Genomic DNA, 21,655 nt, shown 5'->3' with positions numbered 1-21,655 from the left:
TCATAATTTACGATGACACTTAATCAGCAATAAATTATGATCTCAAGTTCCAACTAGCTTTTGGAAATTAAGATCCTCTCCATTTCATTTAAACTGGTGGATATATACTATAACTAACAATGTTCTAGCAATTGGATAGTCGATGCATGAGATATGTGTTTTTTTTTTTTTTTTTTTTCTAACCTTAAAAAAATTAAATGTTAAGAAGATGGAAAGTCTTTAAATATTTTATTCAATTACAAACTCATATTTATAAGTTTCTATTTTTTCTCTCTATTTCTCTACTCAAGTCTTATTCAAATTTGAATTTTTCTTTTCTTCTCCAATTTTATTATTTTCTAACAACAAATTGTTCGAGTCCTTAAAATCATTTCATATCTGATCAGTGATTAAGAAAAAAAAAAAAAAAAAAGATGTTAGAAAAAATCGAATATAAAACTTTAATAAGTAATTTTACATTTTAAGAAGCAAGAATAATTGTTTATATATATATACTGCACTTAAATTTCTCGTCTTAGACCCCAAAATGTATCGAGCCGGCCCTAGAGTTAATAGTCAAATTATGTATTGGATTGCAAGTATCTGATGAAGGGACCCCATGATGAAGGCAGACATTGATGTGAAAGGGCAAAGTGGGATGTAGCATTCATGAGAAAAAAAGGCCATATATTGCATGAATTCTCACACATCACTCAACCTAGCTAATCAACTTGATTAAAATCTGAGATAGCTCAGTACGTGTACTAGCTACTATTAATTATAAACAAATCAATGAAGATTAATTTACCCATATTTCTTAATTGATTATTCAAATAAATTCACCTGCCACTTCGTTAATTTACTGTTTTTTATTTTTGCATTTTGACATTCATCTCGCGCGTGTATCTTCGTTGAATCGACATGTTTGATGAATCATTATTAATGGAAGACGTCGTAGAAGTGATGTCCTGGCCGTAATAATGTTGTTAATTAGCCTCTTAAGTTAATTATGAGAAGAGATCTTAGCCACTTGATCAGAAGATCTGGCCTAAAGTAGAAAAAAGCAATCTTGCAGCCACATTAATTATATAATGAGCAAAAGAACTAACTGAAAAAACTACCACATTTCAGTTTAGCATATATATGTATATGGACCCCTCAAAGCTTCTCAAGGAAGGAAAAACCAGACGCTGCACCTTCTTTCTTTCTTTCTTTCTTTTTTTTCTTTTTTTTTTTTTTTTCTTACTTTCTTTTTTATTTTTCTAACTTTTTGAGACGTGACAAGTCATGTTGCCATGGGCATGATTCTTAAGGGACCCGCAAAATTATGCCATAGTGCTAAGCCCACTCATGACCATCACCTCCACTACTGGTCTCTCACCTTCCAATAACCTGCATATCCCCTCTCTGTTTCTTTTCTAGATTTTTTTTGGGGGTTTATGGTATATTTTGTGGAGTGGGCAACGAGAACTTGAAGAGGTTGATCAAAAGTGGATTATTGTTATCGTGTGTTTGGCACATCTAGTGGGAACCCTTTAAAGGTGCCACACTTTACTGATATATATATAATGTATGGAACCCTTTTTCGAGCAATAATGATTAATTTATATAATATTATTATGATATTTTCGTCTGCCATTATTGCTGTTGGAATCATTATAAATCATGTTTGTTTTTGTTTTTGTTGATGTTGTTATTATCGTTATTACAGCGCACCTTATACTTCCTCTCATGATCATGTATTCTTACCAACCAAAACAATTCAAAACAATCTTCACAATATCGATGATCTAATTGAATGGATTGGAATTTTTTTTTTTCTTTGAAGGATTGAATTAAATTTTTATTGCCAAAACATCATATTTTGTTTCCTGGGTATTTGATTGCGACAGTACTGTATGTCTGGATTGTTATTTTTCTTAGCTATGTAGATGAATCAAACGGGAACAGATTGTTGGATCCGGCCGACCACAAAATCATTAATTATTAGTCGAGATCTTGTGCTTGAAGAAGATATTGTCAACCAAATCCAATTAATAAAAAGTATGAATTAAGTTGAAGCTTTTCATAAGGCTTAATATGTGCCAGAGAGCGGAGATAGTGAGTCAATTGGAGCTGATGGCGATGGCGATGTTGAGCAAAGAGATATTTCTAGAGCTGAAACTTATTAGAGTGAACAAAGTTGTCCTAAGGGAGCTCATTGTAGTGAAAGAGATGGAAAGGGCAATATTGGCAAACATAAAGCTTGTCTAGAAGTGAAAGGTTACTGTAAAAATATTAGGCATTGACTTCAATGAAATATGTTTTTTCGTTGATCGCTTGAGTATTGTCTGTACCACGTTAATGTTGACAGTAGCACTTGATTTAGAATTGAAGTTGTTAGATTTCAAAACAGCGTTTTTACATGAGTATGTTGAAGAAAAAAAAATTAAGAAAAACTTTACTTTTAACACCCCTAAATTACTATGCATTTTGAGAAGATCCTTCAAATTTCAAAAACTCTCAATTGCACCCGTGAATTTTCAATTTGATGCAATTTATCATATCCGTCAGATTTTAAACATTAAAAATGATAAAATAACCTTTATATCCCTAACTTTTTTATAAAATTTTGAATTTACCTTAATTTTAAATTTTAATAAAGGAAAATCGAAGGGTAATTTGGTCTTTTTCTCATTTCCGTTAGGGGTTAACGACGACTGAGTCTTACGGAGGAGGCTTAATTGAATCAAATTAAAAGTTCAGGGGGTTAAATTGAGAGTTTTTAAAATTTAGGGAGTCTTCTCGAAACGTATAATAATTCAGAGGTCTAAAGTAAAGGTTTTTCAAAAAATTATGACTTAATCCGTAAGCTTTATTAAAGAAAATAAGACGCATCTAATTTGTCGGCTGACCAAATCACATAATTATGATCTTAAACAGACACCTAGATGTTGGTATAAGAGATTTGATTTCTTTATTAAGAGCTTAATTGGGTTTCCACAAATGTGAAACTGGCCATTGTGCCTATTTTCAAAGTTTGGGTAATGGTAGTTTCATTATTTTTCTGCTATATGTTTGTGATATAATTGTTGTGGGAACTAGCAAACAAGTGTTGCAAAAGCTAATTTGTTAAGAGCTTGTGTTTCCACAAATATGAATATGACCCCAGGGCAGTTAATCAGATACTTGCGAATACAACAAAAACAAAACAAACAACGAAATCTAGATATATAACTCAAAAAAATTTTGTGGATAGAATTTTGTGCCACTTCAATATGTAAAAATTGAAAATATGTCACCGAGGGGAGGGAGGGAGCATTGAGGCCCACGTGCAAAGGAATAGAATCATCTCCAGTCCATTAATTTGAACGGGAGAGTATCCAGTTAATTATATTTTATGGGTATTTTTGTCTTTTTACTTTTTGAAATGACAAAAATACTTCATTAATACAACTAATTAGGGATGATCTTAATTCACGTGCAACGAGGCAACACGTGTGGGGGCAACATGCATGATAGACTTTGGGTGTCATTTGGGCACTCATGCATGAGAGAGAAGCTCTCACTTGGAGGGAGAGGGAGAGCTTCTTTCTCTAGTTTTTAGAGGGAGAAATTATTCAATTTGTTTTTCTTTGCAACCAGAAGGGTCCATTTAAATGCTCCATAATTTGTTTTTTTTTTGGAAAAATAATAAAAATTGTTCGGTAATTCATCTTTCATCTATCTCTATTCCGTGAATAGATCGATGAGTCTATTAATTTATTGGATTTGTGAGGCTCATATGTAGTATATTTGACAAAAAAAAAAAAAGATTTAAGATAATGATGTGTAACGTGACTTAAATTTAATTATTTTGAATCTAATCATATTTAATATGTGTACATAGACTCTAATCAATAATTTGTTAAGAAAATCCCAAAAATATTTAAAAAGTTAGGAAATAAAATCCAATATTTTATCAAATATGGTTCTTGATGTAGGACAATATTTACCAATATTTTCGGTAAAAACGAAAATAAGGAACATATTAAAAATAATACGGAAGCAGCGCAGCTTGATCAGAATTTTATCCGTTCTCAAACAATGAAAATACAAAAGGAAAGATTGTCACGATTCCCGCTAATTGTCAACTTTATATTATAATTTTATTTATAGAATATTTTGTTTTATTAGGACTTTATTTCATTTTCTTGTTAGGACTATATTTGATTTAATTATTTTTATTTCCTTATTATGATTAAGTTTACTATTACTACTAAGATTATGTTTATTTTCTCTACGAGTATTTATCTTTTATAAATAGGCTAGCTTATAATGTAAAACTAATTTATTGAATCATTATCAAATCAGAGAATTTTCTCTCAAAACTCTTTGGAGTTTGTGTTCTTTTCTCAGTTCTTTGGCATTAGATGTATCTTAATATTTTATGTTGTTGAGGCCTACGAGCGTAGATGCCTGCACGCAACGCAAAGAAGACTTTTTAAGTCTCGGTGGATTAATTAATTAAATCAATGGATGTTTAACCAAAAAAGTAGATCTTTAATACAGAAGATTAACATAAGCTTTAATGATTACGAGGAAGGTTTAGCCAAAAGTAGATTACTTTTTCTAGATGCCCAATCATTGTTCTACTAACTCCTCTAATGATCAACTCACATCCGTCTTGTATATGGTCTCTCCTTTTACATTTTTTTATTGGAAAAAAAAAAACTGAATTAAATGTACTTGGAAGGAACATTTGGACAACATAATTATTGCCCTATTTTTGTACATATTTGGAAGCCAGGGTGGGATCGCCCATTGATTCCCCTCATTTGTGAAGAGAGTTTCAGTAAGTGCCTAGAGCACTATCCAACAAAGCTGCTGCAGATTTGATTGATTGTTTGTGAGTACTATGACTTCTATTTATTTACTTAATTTTTCTTCCATTAAGAGTTGAGTTCGAGCTAATTATTATCAAGTTAGATAATAACGCAGGTTAGCTAATTTGTTTATTTATTTTTTATTTTTTCTAACAAATGCTCTTTATTCTTATACTACTCTTATTTAATTCTTTTACGCATTGCAACAATAAAATTGAAAATGTGAAACTCTAAATCACCATAATCTCCCATTTGTCAGTTCTTCTTTGCATGAAACTAGTAAAAGAATAAACTTTCAGCTGTACGTTGATACAAAGTTACAATAACTTAAAAGGCAAAAAACTCAAGATTTTTAGTTCTGATACCATGTATTAGTAAAAGTAGAAAAAATTTGTAACGTTCCTACTATTTTTTTCTATAAATAGATTATTGTACATATAATCAAGAAAAGACTTTGACATATAAACGTAAGTCATAGGCCGAACCACTTTGATTCCCTAAATATAAGTATCATCATCTTTCTCTACTACTTTTTTTTGTCTGTTTGATTCTCTGCAAAAGTTGTCATTCAATTTAGTTTCTTCTTGTTTTTGATTTTTGAGTTTGAATGAACACACATTAGAGGGCGTTTTCAGTAATATTTATTTCTCTACAATCAATTCTTTTTTTGTTTTTTTTGTTCTATTTTAAATTGTATTTATCAATTTTTTTTTTTTTATAAAGTAAAACATAGTATATATATGTTAGAATATACAGAAAATATAATTCATAAATATGTTAATATTGAAATATTATCTATTTATGGGTTGATTGTAATCATATATTAGGATCATAATCAAATCTATAAAAAAAATGAAAAAAATGAAGTACATGCAAGCTCGTTCCTGTCTCAAGAATTAATCAAATCTATATTGTTTCGTTCATATTTTCGCATCATCATAATTTCGAATAAAAAAAATAAAGTACACGCAAGCTCTCCGTCCCTGTCTCAAGAAAATCTGAACCGCAAGATACACAGTACTTCAAACGCTCAAGAGCACGTAAAGCTAGCTGTACTGTGCGTACATCTCAGTGCTCCTTCGATCATAACCCAACCAAAAAAGCAAGGAAATACGTGGTAAAGAACAGGAGCAACGTACACAAAATCTCCCAACAAAACAAAACAAACAAAAAAAAAACAAAACACACTAAGAGCTAGCTAGGTCGCTTTCTTCAACAAATTTTCATTCAAAATGTGAATGCAAAGAAAGAAAATAAATAAAGAAAAATCCCAGGGAAGAAGGGGAGGGCCCTTCAGTACTGAGGCATAGGGAGAGAAAAAAAAACCATCAACTTAGTTCTACGGCTCTTCCATGTAGGGTATACCTTAGAAAACATGTTTATATAAATAAAAAAATTCGGACTTTATTACCCTTTCTCAGGTGGTACACATTTTTCATGTTTAGGCCAAAGGACACTCGTGCTATGCTAGGAAGTAAAGGTTGGTGAATAAAGTGCATTAAGGAACCACTCTGACAATCATTGTTGAATTGAAAATTTGCTACATATTCCCCCCCCTCCCCCCCCACGTCCAATTCGCAAAGGGAAGCCTATTCGACATAAAAAAAGTTGAACTTATGATTTTGATTTGATCTCATACTTGCGCATGATATGATTTGATCTGATCTCTCCCCACTCATTGACATGACTGCCAATTTCAAGTGCTATATTTGTTACAACATCAAGAGAGGGGGTGATATATACTGATACCCACGTGTTCAAATTACCAATAAAATAATAATAATAAATAAAAAGTTTCACAGATAAAGAGCCTATCTTTCCGTTCAAAGCCAATGAATGGGAGTTGAGTATTTAGATTCAACCAACTTCTTGACTTTTGTCCATTTTGGTGTAACTAGTGCCTTGGCAAGGGGTTCGGGATCAATATTCATAGCAAGAAGTGGACACAATATTCTATTTCTAATCTTGCTAATGATTTGATTCTCTTATCATTCACCAAATAAAAAAATAAAAAAAATGGGATCATCCTTTTATCACACTGAGGTCGAGAGAATTGCAAATTAGTTCTCAATCCAAAATCCGTCACGTCTGAATTGTGCTAATTTTTAACTACTAAACAGAAAAAGGGTTGTTAATAGGCTTTCGGTTTTACGATGAAAAGTATTTCGATGCCCAAGTTAGTGTCTCTGATCTTGAGGGGAGAAAGGGACTAATAAGAAAGTGAGAGATTCTTCCTTGGAGGGAGAATAGGGGTGTGTGTTGTGAAAATGTTAAGAGGATATCTCGTGTGAGAGATATGCTTAGAAGTTATGGTTAGAGGCTCTTGGACCTTAGTTGGAGTGGGCCTTATTAAGCTTTCTTGAACTTCTATAAAAGGTTTCCTATATTGGGTTCTTCCCGTGCCTTGATAGTTGCAGGCCTTTTATTTGACTGGATCTTGGGTCTCATTAAGCTTTTATTTACCACCTTGAACAAGAGATTATATAAAATAATAATAAATAAATAAATAAAAAGGAAAGCTGCATCATATTCTATTCCTATGTTTTTCTTGGACCTCCAATTATACTCTTTGATCCCATCCCTATCCTCTTTGGAGGTTAAGAAAATTTATAGAAATGTTAACTTATGCTTCCATCATGTAGCATATTTGGCCACAGTCAGAGTATAATTAAGAGGAATATATACAAACTATTCCCATCGCTTTAGTCAAGCCAGAGTATAATTAAGAGGAATGTAGTCAAGCCTTTTAGTTCACTCCGACTACATTTCCATCTTTTTCTCTTCTCTTTCCACACCTTGTAGTGGCCCCGTTCCACCTCTTTCAGATTAGATTATTTGCTTTGTTCCTTTTGTTTTGCTGGTTGATCAATACAAAATTAAAAATAAAAAATAAAAAAATAAAAACATTGGAGTTGGCCTGTGCTTGGGCCTAATTGGGCCTGATTGCCATGTAGCCCATAGCCCATTATATGGCTATCTCTCTTGGAAACAAGTGAAGTGAAGGCTTACTATAATGGCAAAAACACATGGAGTATTCACAAGTTTAAGGAATTCATAATGGTCTGGAGAGATGAGAGAGAGGGGAAGAAAATGGTATGGTTCAAAATAATAATAATATTTAAAAAAAGTAAAGAGTGTAATAAATAATCTATTAGAGTTTATATTAAAAAAAATTGGTAGCTAATATATATATATATAAACAGTATTTTGAATAGCTATAATAGATTGAAATGTTCTAAAGACTCGTAAGAAAATAAACATTGGTTCGTAAATAGTAAATAGTAAATTGTAAATAGTAAAAACAACCGAAACTCAAGTCATTTTTCTTATCAAATAAGATTGCAAAATGAGAAATGGGCTCCTGACATACCTTTGATTTGAGGCTTCAAGAACACAAACGTGGCTCTGGCTACAGTATGACCTTCACAAAATAGGCTCCTACATATAGAGAACAGGCCAAAATGTTAATTTCTTGTACGAAACAGAGCAAAATCCCACGAAACGTAAGGTTTCGTTTGGTTCGGGCAATGAGTATTCTATTTTTTCTTTTATATTCTACTTCGGGAAAAGGAAAGAGAGGTAAACAAAAAACACAAAAACAAATTACAAATAATAGTTTTTGTCACTTTTAATTCTTAAAGCTGAAAAGAAATGAGAGTTATTAGGAATACTTTCAAATATTAAATGGGAAGTGACCTATTTTGCAACCGACTGTGTCCGAAAATTGACACATCTAGAGACATTTGAAGCAATCTAAGAGCTGAAAAAGGAAAGCTGCTGACGACATTCGGCAAGAACTAAGTATTCTATTAACAAAATAAATAGTTATTATTAGGAATAGATGAAAGTGGAATGAAATAGTTATTTCTAGTTTTTAATTTTTTACATGATTTTTTCTTTATTTTGGTAACAATATATGTGTTCTATTTGAAATTGAACCAAAGTTAAAAAATAAAAATCCACATTTAAAAAAAAAACTAAAATTAAAATTAAAATAATAATAATAATAATAATAATTTGAATTGTAGTGGGTGGCCACACTACAATTCAACTTTTTTTTTTCTTTTTTTTTTTAAGAAAAAACAAATTTAAGGGCTGATTGAAAATTTTGAAAAAAAAATTGATTTTTTTTTTTTTTTTTGAAAAATATTGTCTATTTTTTAAGAAGAATATATATTCTTCTTTGTAAGGGAATTATTATTCTCATTCTAAGAATAAGTTCTTACCAAATGAAATAATAACTATTTCATAAAAATAGTAATTCCATTCTTATAGTCTATTCCGCAAACTAAACATGATCTTAATATTTTTGTTGAAAAGTTTGAAGGAAATCCAAAGGTTTGGAAGATTATGAAAAATCTAGGGCTCCTACGTCATTTGGGGAATGGGGGAAATCGAGAGGAAAGATAAAACAATTAGATTGAAATTTCCCTCGATAATTTTCGAAACTGATATGATGATGATGTGGATTAAAAATATTATGTGTCACTGACGTGTAAGTTATACATAATAAAAGTCGATGAGTGGAACAAATCACTTGGCCTACAAGTGTCGCGTTTTCGGTAACGTTGACATGGAATTTTGTTAATTTTTTAGACAAAAGATAGGCGGAAAGACAATTTCCATTTTTATGATTAACCAATTGAAATTAATGTGATATTTTTGAGAAAGGTTACATTTTTCAAGAGTTTTCTCCATAAATTAGTTTCTAAATAATGTATTATCATCCTATGAGTTATTTATTTTTTATTTTTAGAAGTGATATTATCCCGTGTCGTGACATATTTTACAAAGTAATAAATCTCATGAAATAATGATACATCATTTAAAAACCAACTTTTTAAGAAAACTTTTTGAAAATGTTTACCACTTGTACTAAAAAAAATTATTTAACCCAAAAAAAAAAAAAAAAAAAAAAAAACAAGAAGCCTAAAATGCAAATCCAGTATTCCGTAGACGGTAAAAGTACAACGAAGTGGCTCCCAGACAATCATAAGAGCCTTTTCGCCCCCTCTTCTTCCGGTCCTAGCCCGAAGTCTTCAACGCCCCGGTTCTAATTGTTCCCAGATCAAAATCCCTAGCAAGGACCGACGGGTTGTTTATTAATTTTGGGTATTAGGATTTCAATTTTCTTGTTTAGTTTTTTTTTTTTTTTGATTCAATTTTAGTTATTTAAGAGAGAAACAGAGATTAGATCGGAAGGTGGGAGAGAAATCTGAGGAGGAGCAATGGACAGTATAATGAGCAAGCTTCGGAACCTGGACGCGTACCCGAAAATCAACGAGGATTTCTACAGCCGTACCCTCTCCGGTGGCGTTATCACTCTCGCCTCCTCCATCGTCATGCTCTTGCTCTTCATCTCCGAGCTCCGTATGCCCCCAATCAATTCTCTTTTTACATCCACATAGTTCTGCGCGTATTTCAAATTCTTTATTTTGCTAGGATTTCTCCTTGCCATTTTTTTTTCCTAATCTATTTGATGAAGGTTTATTGTTTATGAAGAATTTTTGATTAGTTTGAACGATGTAGGAAAACTAGAATATTTGGATTATAGTTTTGGAGTCATTTCTAGTTTTTTTTTTTAAAAAAAAAAAATTCCTGTTGGAAATGTTTGGCTAGGGAGCTTTGGTTAAAGAAAGTAATTAGTCAGAAAGGTTATAAATTCTGGTTTGTTCTAAACTTCGTTTCAATCAAAATGGATTGAGGATTGTATGAATGTTTTTTTTGGTACAATGACGAATGCGAATCATTTCCTTTGGCTGGCTGACCGATGTAACTGCTGCATTACCTTGCATAATATGTTAAATTACCAGTTAATCCAAAAGTTTAAACTGATAGGAAGATGTAAATTAATCACTTAATCAATACTTTAATACTCACCTTCACTTATGGGCTCAAACTCTCTCCTAAACTCCATTTTAATAGGTGAGGTCTAATACGTGAAATATTTAATTTAAACGGTGTGAATTGACGGAGTTAAGGTTCGAACTTAGGACCTTTGGTTTTGATACCATGTTAAATCACCTTTGACTAAGATTTAGCCAAATCAAACTGATGAAATCTACTTATGCACAAATACAGCTCTTAGGGTGATTAATTCTGTAGATAAACCCACCTGTGCCAAATTTTTCTGAAGTCTATTTGCAGGTATCCTAATAGCTTTGCTAGTTGTACGGCTAGTTCAGCGGTGTTGTTTCGAAGTAGATAATATAGAGATTTTGATTCCTTAAGCTCTATTTTTTTTATTTTTATTTTTTTTTTGGCTTTATGAGTACCTTCAGTGAAGGAACAAAGTTTTATTTTTAGGTTTTTTGAGTTGCTAACTATGATTTTTATTGTGCATCAATATGTATTTTCTGCTTGATCACAGGGTTGTATCTCCATGCTGTAACTGAAACAAAGCTTGTCGTAGATACGTCCAGGGGAGAAACTCTACGAATCAATGTAATGTTGCCGTATTTTTTGGAAAAACAAATCTTAAACCTCAGGATTTAGTACCAACTTTCTTCTAAATTCTGCTATAACCATTTGGATTGCAATAGGAGTTCTTTGTCATTCTTGAGAGCTCCTGATTCTTTATTTTGAAACTGAGTATATCTAATTCAGGAGATTCTATGAATGCTACATTCACACCCCCCCCGCCCCTTATAATATTTATTTATCCAATGAAGTTTGTACTTCTGTGATACTCTTTGATTGTCCACTTAACTGATATATCTTTGTGATATTTGAAACTGCAGTTTGATGTCATATTTCCTGCCCTTCCGTGCTCTATACTCAGTCTTGATGCCATGGACATCAGTGGAGAGCAACACCTTGATGTGGTATGCCTTGCAAGTAGTATTTTTTCACTTTACGTCAATGATTATGCATATAGGAATCTATGTATTGTTCAATACTCTTTTTTCGTTTCAAAATGCAACTTTTAAATTCTGGTCTTGCTAACTAAGTTTCTCCCTCCCGTCTCGCTCCCTCTCTCTCTCTAAAAGTGTGGCTTATTTTTGTGTGGATGACATTAATTTTTGTGGCTTATTTAACTTGCAGAAACATGACATAATCAAGAAAAGATTAGATTCTCATGGAAATGTCATAGAATCAAGGCAAGAAGGAATTGGTGCTCCTAAGGTTAGTAATGCAGTATTCCTTCAAGTTCATCTCTTAGTACTCAATTTTTCTTAACTGAGCTTTACATTTGGGCATCTTATCTCCAATTAGGATTTTTACTACTATAGTGTGCCTGGAGTAGTTTCTGTTTTTTGTACCCATTTTCCTTTTTACTTCTCCTTTTGGCTAGATGATCAGGAAGTGAAACTCTCTGTATATGGTGTCTTTGGTTGCCAAACCTTACCTTGAGACTTGGCCGACAACAGAGTGAGTTTTGTGCACAAGGCAAGAGAAATTTGTATTTGTTTTGTAACTCATGAGAGATGATGGACCTACTAATTAGAAGCTAAAGTACTTATAAAAAAAACTAATTAGAAGCTGAAGTAATATATATCGACTGAATACACTACAGAGAAAAACGATAATCAAATAATACTTTTCCTTTTTCAAAAAAAAAAAAAAAAGGACCTGCATGACCCATAATTGAAAAGGAATTTAAATTATGGATATTAGTCTAGAAGCAAAATTGTAGCAATTGTTTTCCATGTCTATGGAGAAGGAAATCAAGCAGCAGATTATTTTGGTAGTTGGGGGCATCTCAGGATAGAGTAGAGAGCTTAAAAGAGCGAGATTTTTTTTGGATTTCAATATAATTACTTTTACCCATATGAGAGATGTAGGATAGAAACCTCCAACTAGTTATTATTTCCATCAATATTGTTTTTTCTCTATAGTGTTATACCCCTCTGTTTTTTGGTTTATACGGTAGAGTGTGATGAGATTGCATTGGAAGGAACTGAAAGGAAGTTGAGAGTTGGCATTGTATACAATACAATGATTTAAAGGATTTGTTTGGCAGGTGATTCCCTGTTCACGATCAGGCTTTAGAGAGAGAGAGAGAGAGAGAGGTCTGGGTTAAATGGCACGTCCACTCCTCATAAGAATGGTGGTGTGTGAGGTTGTGGGTTCATGTTCCATGGGGTGAATGGGTAATTTAGGATAATAATACCAAAAAATGTAAAGGTCATCAGACCAATCACAAGGTTAATAAATTGTCTAATCTGATTTTATTTTATTTAATGTTTTTGAGAGTATTCTCTCAAGATTTTATGATATTCATGATGACGGAAGAAGCAGAAAACTTTCATGATAAATTCTCTATTTTGTATGCGCTCGGGCACTCTGGTTCTTTACCAGTGGGACCACCTGAAATTTATATTTTGTGGAATCAGTGATAATGTTTGTCCCAATTAGTCCACTAGTAGTGCATCTCTGTTCTTTTTGCCAATTTGATAATAATTTTCCTCTTTTTTTATTAATCTTTTTTCCGTTTATATTTTGTGGGATTAAGTTAAAATTTTCCTCCCAAGCAGTCCATGGTACAGCTTCTCTGTTCTTTCTGCCAATTCAGTAATTATATTCCTCTTTGTTTTTACCTTTTTTCTTTCTATCTGCTTATTTTCTCTTCCGATTGATTCAGATTGAGAAGCCACTACAAAGACATGGTGGTAGGCTTGATCATAATGAGACATACTGTGGCTCCTGTTTTGGTGCAGAAACGGTATACTTGTCTCCTGCATCCTTGTGCTGATAATTTTTATTTTTTATTTAATGTCCAAAGTTGTACGTAGCCTGTTGAACAAAAATTGTTGGAAGTTGTTTGTATGATATTATTGTATTACCACATAGAGTATTTTTTTTGATAAGTAATTCAATCTTATAAGAAAGCACAAGGGGCACAACATAAGTACACGAGAGACATATTACCATATAGATTATTAGATAAATGTTTGATAATTGTTCAGTACTTTAGTGTGTTTTCCTAAATTATGGACGCTCAGTTACTTTGTAATAAAACTGCAATTTGATATAGAGCATTGTTCGTAATTTATTTCCTTGAAGCATGCCTTTTGTATTATACTTTTGGGCTCATGTTTGCACAATATTTTCAGCTTAGTTTTGTGTAAAATGTTGAACTACTTACAACACTTACTCATCCAGCCGGAAAGGACAAAAAGCACAACCTTAATCAACAACTCAACTTGATTTGAAGTATTTGTATGCATTGAGGCTTTGATTTTGATTAGGCAGAACTTTTTGCACCCCCACCCACCCCACCTCCTTTAAGCATTCCATTTTGATTTTGTTATGCTGTGTTGTTGAATATGGTTGAAATTTGTGCTATATCATAAATGAAACGGTGATTTTGTATCAAAGATGTTCCTATCCAGAGAGATATCTGCTACTTATTGTTTTGTTCTATACCCCTCCTGTTTTCATTTCTGCAGTCAGATGAAGATTGTTGTAATTCCTGTGAAGATGTTCGGGAAGCATATCGGAAGAAAGGTTGGGCACTGTCGAACCCTGATCTGATTGACCAGGTTTGTCTGCATAGAAGCTTATTTATCACTATATATCTTGAATATACAATTATTTTAGAAAAGTAGGTTGATACTGACAGAAGAACACAAATATTAGATATTTCTACTGTATTTGACGTGTATATCTTTCAATTCCATCTTACTGGGGACTTCTGTGTGCGGGTAGAGATTTTTTTATTTTTTTGGGCTTGAATTTCCCTAATATTGGATTAAGCATACATCTTAGTATTTGATTCTTTAGTATGATATTTTAGAGACTGTAATGCTTGAGATAGACAGCTCACTCTCACTTGGCATTTTCTTTCTCTCTTCCTACGCTCACACAAACACACTCATTCTAAGTTAATGGAGATGATTCATAATTGTTTCCTCTACTTTGGTATTGAAACCAGGAGGGATATCAAAGAGCTAATGAGTGAGGTTGAATCAAATATTCTTCTTGTCATATAGTTGGGTGTTTGTGAAAATACAGGGTCTAAAATATGTTATTTTATTAACTAAATTCTCTCATGCCTGCGTTATGCACAGCTCATAAGTATGGCCTATACAAGCATAAACTGCACTAGTTATTAATTATACATTTCCTAGTTTGGTGCTCTCAATACTTTCTACATTTGATCAACAAAAATATTACTTGTTATAGATTGCATCTCCACACTTGTCATATTTGGGAATCCATATAGTTCTTTGTGGAGTTTTGATACACCAGATTATCATGATGAAAATACTCATTATCATGACGAGGCATGACCCATGCTAAACTGAAAAAACTGAAAATAGAGTTCCATAATGAAGTAAAAGGTGGTCAACAGTTTTCCCACTCTTCTTATACATGCGGCACCAATCTACCACAATGATATGCCACTTTTTTAAGTTATCCAAGGTGAGGATCTTATCCAAAGTGGCCGCCAAGCGAATAAAGCTACTCTCAAAGGGGCCTTACGCCGCCAAGTATACTTCCAAGGGAAAGAAGTACTGTCATGGGAGATTAAGATATTATAGAATGATCCTACATCAAACAACTCTCTCTTGGAGGGGGCCCAACAAAGTTTATCTACATCACTATTCTCAATTTTATGGAATACAAATGTTCAAAAAACAAAGTAAAGAATTTCAACTCCCAATCATGTGCCACTATTACAAAATTAATGTTCCATTGAGGAGAGCCACTAGAGAATTGAAGATGAAGATGCTATGCCGCATAGGCATCCTTAAAGTAGACAATGCTAAACAACTTCGGAAACGCTATCTTGAGGGGCTGCTTCTCATACCACACGTCACGCCAAAAATTAATCTTGGAGCCATCACCCATCTCATATCTAGTAAATCTGGAAAACTCTTCCCTACCCCTCGTAATGAATTTCTAGAGACCCACCTTGTACGACCCATTGATTCCATTAGAACACCACCACCCCATTGACTACCATAAAGTCTACTACCAATCTCCACAAAGCCTCTCTCTTATAAGCGTAGTGCCATAACCACTTCCCCAGAAGAGCTCAATTGAATATAAGCAAATTTTGAATCCCCAAACTCTCTCAAAGATAGGAGAATACACCTTGGACCAGCTTACCATGTGAAATTTGACCTCTTCACCCATACCTCCCCACAAGATATCCTACTGTGACTTCTCAATTCTATTGGCAACACTTGTAGAGAGGGGAAACAGAGTCATGGAGGTAGGAAAATTAGACAAGGTGCTCTTGATCAAGGTAATCCTACCCCGTTTAGACAAGTACAACATCTTCTAACTCGCCAAACGACGCTCAATCTTCTTAATAATGTCATCCCAATTAGATTTGGCTTTAAAAGAAGCACCCAATGGACAACCTAAGTACTTCATGGGCAGTGAGGTGACCGTGCATCCCAAAATATGAGCCAAACTGTCTATTTATTGAAGTTGCAATTACTTATAAAAAAAGAAAAGAAAATTATTGATATTGCCAATAGGAACCAATTCTGACTTTGTCAAATTAATCTTCACACCCGAGACAAATGAAGGATGTGATCTAAGTCAGCCCAATAGAAAATTAAAGTGTCATATGCTTAGAAGATGAGAGATTTCAATCCCACCATCATTCTCAGTCCCCACAAAAAAGTCAGATAAAAAAACTCCCCATTCATTGCCACAAAGATCATCTTACCTAAAGCCTCCATAACAATGCCAAATAACAACGGAGACAAAGCCTCCATAACAAGATCATCTTACCGCACTGAAGAGATACAATGAGCTATCCAGATACACCATTTCCCCCCAGAACTGCTCCTTAGCATGTACAACAGAAAATCCCTATTTGCAAAGCACACCTGACTCTCCAGATCTGATTCTGTTATCAAAGCTCTTAGTAGAAATGAGAACGAGATCTAAAATCTGCCTTTGATGGTGCAACATATTTATATCTAATACCAATAACATGCATTCTTGCAATGACCTATGCAAATGTCTAGACAATGAACAAGCTATAGTTTTGCCTTGGCTTGGTGCATTGACAACTCTGCATAATAATATGATGATATTATCCATATACATATTTTGTCAAATATTCTAATGGCAGCATTTAATCATTGTTTTGATCTTATGATGTTATTGATGTTCTACTCTTGTGACATTCAGTGCAAAAGAGAGGGTTTTTTACAAAGGATTAAAGATGAAGAAGGTGAAGGATGTAATATTTATGGATTCGTGGAAGTTAATAAGGTGGCAGGAAATTTTCATTTTGCACCTGGAAAAAGCTTTCAGCAATCAGGTGTTCATGTACATGATCTGCTAGCATTTCAGAAGGATAGTTTCAATGTAAGTTATGATTGCTTTGATTTATCTATTTTTGATAATACTACATGCATTCCGAGAAAGTAAAATCTTCAAGTTTCATCCTACTTCATCATGCTTTCTGATAAGTGTCTGATAAATGTCTTAAATGTGAGACAGATAAGTCACAAGATCAATAGATTAGCTTTTGGAGACTACTTCCCTGGTGTTGTGAATCCTCTGGACGGGTAGGCTCTTTTCTCTGTCCTTTCACCCCGAGTCCAGTGAGCCATCTGTTGTCTGGAAAATTTATATGATCCTACTTTATCTATTCGTGATGTGGTATACATTGAAAAATATGTCTTCTATTTTGTGCAACTTTCAGTGTGCAATGGATACAACAAACTCCAAGTGGGATGTATCAGTATTTTATCAAGGTTAGTATCCTGGATGATTGCTTCATTTTCTCATCTGAGGGAAACCAAGGCATTGTGATGCCTCTGGATTTTATTTTGATGATTATAAGGTCTCTAGATTATTTGCCTTCTATTACTTCTTTTTAACTCCAGAAATTTCTTCTTTCCCTTTAGTTCACAATTCACTATTTGAAAGACAATATGTACCTTAATCTTCTTGGAGGAGTTGGCACAAAATTCAATTCTGAAAGTCATGAGCCAAAAAAAAATTCTAATGGGAGTAATTCACCTGACTTTCCTCAAGCTAAAGCCTAGTGACAAAATCTCCCCCTTTACATATACGTCAACTAGGCCTTAATTTTAATATGCTTGCTCCTAGTTTTTGTAATTAGTCTGATCCCTTGTTAGAGCCAATTGGACCAACGTCGATGGCTAAAGGAAATACAATTTACACCACTATTATTTTATTTGAAAGATAAAGATCTTTTCTTATTTGAGCTCATGTGTAAGTTATATATTGCTTTTATAGACATATGAAGATATTGTATTGGTACCATTCAAGCCTTAACGTGCCCTTTCCTTTCCTCCTTACAGCCATATACTTCCCATCAAGATCACCTGTTAAGGCCATCTCTCTTATTCTCTCTCAGTTGCAGAAATTATAAAATAGACAAAAAAGAAAGAAAGTAAATGCTTATATGTTATGTATATTATGTGGGAAAATGCATCTCCAAGATGCCATTTTTATGCGTCTTTTTACATGTCTATGGTGAAAAAAATTGACTTTTTTTTTTTTTCTTGAGGTGGGCTTGGGGGTTTACATTTGCATATAAGAACGTATTCCTTTTTATCATCTCTCCTACCACCTTATCACAACATAGCATGGCATGGCTTCAACACCTAACATCTTACCCCAATTTCGCTAGGGAAGACTTCAGGTAGCATTAGACAGAAAGTGGGCGGTATTGCATCTCAGAAATTGAGTATTTGAAACCTGAGTTTATGTTTAGTCCAAAAAATGAGGATTTTTTATATGTGGAAAGTTATCTATCAGAATCTCTTGGTGGCTTTTGGGGTGAGACTAACACAATTGTTAGTATGGGAGAACTCTGGTTTACCAAATTGCCCTTATTAACTCCTTTAATTTGTTTTTAAATATACAACTGGAGGCATTTGGTCATGAACTCTAGATCATTTGGTCGTGAACTCTAGATCAAAAGGCAACTCCTTTAATTTGTTTTGAATGATGATGTTTCTCATTTCTTTTGCTTTTATAGAATCATGATTGTTCCCTTGTTAACGTTTTTAAGAAATAAAGCATGACTGAGTTTCAACAGATCAGCAAAATGCTACTTGAGCCTTACTTATTTCACATGTTATGATTGAGTTTCAATTGATCAGCAAAATGATTACTACTTGAGTCTTTGTCACCTTCTTTTTCATGTTCACTTAATGTATCAGGTTTATTTAAGCTATTTGTAAAGACAAGAAAGAATTTTGGTAGAGAGTATTACTAAAATTAGTCTTTGTTTCCATATCCATAGAATTTATTGTGGATCACTCGAGTAATCTGTGCTTCCCTTTCTTTGGGGCAAGGGCAGAATCCGTACACCATATTTACAAATTTATTTTAGTTATTTTCCTTGTAACTTAAGATCTTTGCCTCTGTTGTGCATTTATGGAGTTATGTTGTGTGATGGCCCTTGGAACTTGAAGGGTTTCAAGGCTGCCTTTTTTTCTTTTTGGTCTGAAGCCAGTACCTTCTTTTTTCTTTTTTTTTCCTTTCTTTATTTATTTTCTTACTGTAAAGGAGCACACGTGAATCCATGAAATTATTGAGAAACTGTCAGTTCAGGAATTTAACATGTTTGCTATTATTTTGCAGGTTGTACCCACGGTATACACAGATTTGAGTGGGCATACAATCCAGTCAAATCAGGTGCAGCGAAACTCACAGAAGGCGTTTGTTTATGAATTTCATATTGTATATAGAACTTGACATAAAACACTTTAATTTGATTTTTGCAGTTCTCTGTAACTGAACATTTTAGGAATGCAGAACTAGGCCACCTTCAGTCCCTTCCTGGAGTATTCTTCTTTTATGATCTTTCTCCAATAAAGGTGGGGTTTTCTGCTTATGGCAATTTATGAGAAAGATCTTTCAAGTTTTTAAATATACTTGTGATAATGAAACTATCATTTTGAAGTTTTCATATGCGGTTTTTGCGCATGGATTTTTACTTTTGGACTCATTTTTATTGTATGACTTGCATACTTTAGGTGACTTTCACGGAGGAGCATATCTCATTCTTACACTTCCTAACGAACATGTGTGCTATTGTTGGAGGTAATTCCAAAACATTTACCTCACTCACCTTGTTGACGAAAGTTGTTTCGTTTCTAATATTTGATTAGATGCATAATGATGGGTTTTGGCTCTTGTGTACAGGAGTTTTCACTGTTTCAGGAATATTAGATTCATTTATATATCATGGTCAAAGGGCGATCAAGAAGAAGATGGAACTTGGTAAATTTAGTTGATGATTGATCCAGTTAGCATTGTTGCTGTTGTATTTGGTTGCTTTGCCAGCAAATGGCTTTCTGGAGAAGAATCAAATTAAGAGAAAAGGAACCATCCAATGGATCTCAGCGCTTATGATAGCAATTTTCACTGAAGTATTCTCACTATATCTATTTGGTCACTGGAGGTTGCATCCCTATCTGACATCTCTCCTCTCTGCCAGTTTTATCAGAGTTTGTAACTGCTCTTTTGAAGTGATTTACTGTTTGAAAGTTTAGTAGGGGCTTTTCATTTCTTTCCAGGGAAATATAACTGAAGTTTTCTAGTGAGACATCTTGAGGATAAAGCAAGCTTTTCTGGAAGATAGTTGTGAATTATATAACTTGTTCCTGAACGGGGAGAGTACAAGTGAGCAATAGTTCTTTCCGCTTTATATTGACCTTAGCTTCACATTGATCATCATCATTTCAGCATACTGACATGTGTTATATTATTCATAGGCATTGCTACCAACTCCAATCAGCTTGGTTCAATTGGCCTTTGGATTTGAAATATTGTCTTGTCTTGCCTTTTATCTCTTTATTTATTTTTTTGAGAAATGCTACGTGTACCTCTAAGTGCTTACTCCTAATGGCAATTTTCACTGTCACATCATAGAGTAAACATTTGAAAGTATATGTAGCATTTTTCTAATGTTATTTAATAGTGTACTCTAATATAAATGCCGCCTTGGAGTCCAATCTGATTTACCAAACAGTTGCTCAAGTTCACAAAGCACTAGCAATTTCACTAGCACTTTTCAGTTACAAGTCTGAAGCAAGTGCACCTTTCAATGTGGACATTGTACTTCAACTCTGCAGTAGGTTAAAAATGAAACGAGTTCTCTACAATAAACCAACAAGTATCGCAAAGTTAAGTTTGACTTGGCTCTGATCTCCGGATCTGTTAAGAGCGTCTCGGCAGTTGTTTGATTATGTCAACAATTGTAAGTGATCCAAGTGCTGATCTCCATGTAATTCATTTGAATGTCTCCATGGCCTATTCAAAGCAGCTTGTTAGACATACAGGCATGAGTACAGAAAACAGCCTCCATTTCAGAACTCTCACCACTTGTTTGTAAGACTAGGTGGATGATTTAGGCCTAAAATTCATGGAATCACGTAGGTACATTGTGTGCGCCTGTTTTCTCCTAATAAGCCAAACATGAGCTTTCGTGTTTCTTCCGCCATCGTCGATTCATGCCCCTATGTGCTCGGAACAGGATCCTCTCTAATCCATTATGGACTGGAGAATATCCAGTTCATGGCTAAGATTTCATCTCAGAAATCTTATAGCCACAAATGGAACACATATTCTACTAATAAAAATAATAATAAAATATTATTTTAAAATTAAAAAAAAAAATTAAAAAGAAAAGAAAAGAAAAGAAGGGGGTGGTTGGCCACCATAGGGGGTGGCCGGCCCACCCCCATTTTGGGTAGGGGGTGGCTTGAGCCACCCCATGGCCTATGGGGGTGGTTCGGCCACCCCCTTCTTTTTTCTTTTTTCTTTTTTTTGTAAATTTTGTAAATTTTTTTTTTTTAATTTAAAATAATATTTTATTATTATTTTTATTAATGGGATATGTGTCCCATTTATGGCTATAGGATTTATGAGATGAA

The 21,655-nt window shown here is 33.6% G+C and overlaps 1 protein-coding gene across 1 annotated transcript; it reads left to right on the top strand.

The window, feature by feature from the left end:
- The first annotated feature begins 9,798 nt into the window (after window positions 1-9,798).
- LOC132190088 (uncharacterized) lies at window positions 9,799-20,427 on the top strand. Its single transcript, XM_059604969.1, has 13 exons — window positions 9,799-10,193; window positions 11,194-11,267; window positions 11,564-11,647; window positions 11,868-11,948; window positions 13,408-13,488; window positions 14,216-14,308; window positions 16,923-17,102; window positions 17,238-17,305; window positions 17,443-17,494; window positions 19,359-19,412; window positions 19,502-19,594; window positions 19,754-19,820; window positions 19,923-20,427. The coding sequence occupies exons 1-13, from the start codon at window positions 10,052-10,054 to the stop codon at window positions 20,012-20,014; spliced, it is 1,161 nt and encodes a 386-aa protein (XP_059460952.1). The 5' UTR covers window positions 9,799-10,051; the 3' UTR covers window positions 20,015-20,427.
- The last annotated feature ends 1,228 nt before the right edge of the window (window positions 20,428-21,655 follow it).

Source organism: Corylus avellana, chromosome ca8 (assembly GCF_901000735.1).
Source record: "Corylus avellana chromosome ca8, CavTom2PMs-1.0".
NCBI classification, from domain to species: Eukaryota; Viridiplantae; Streptophyta; class Magnoliopsida; order Fagales; family Betulaceae; genus Corylus; species Corylus avellana.
The sequence above is the reverse complement of the archived record's forward strand: the minus strand, read 5'-3'. Positions and strand labels throughout refer to the sequence as shown.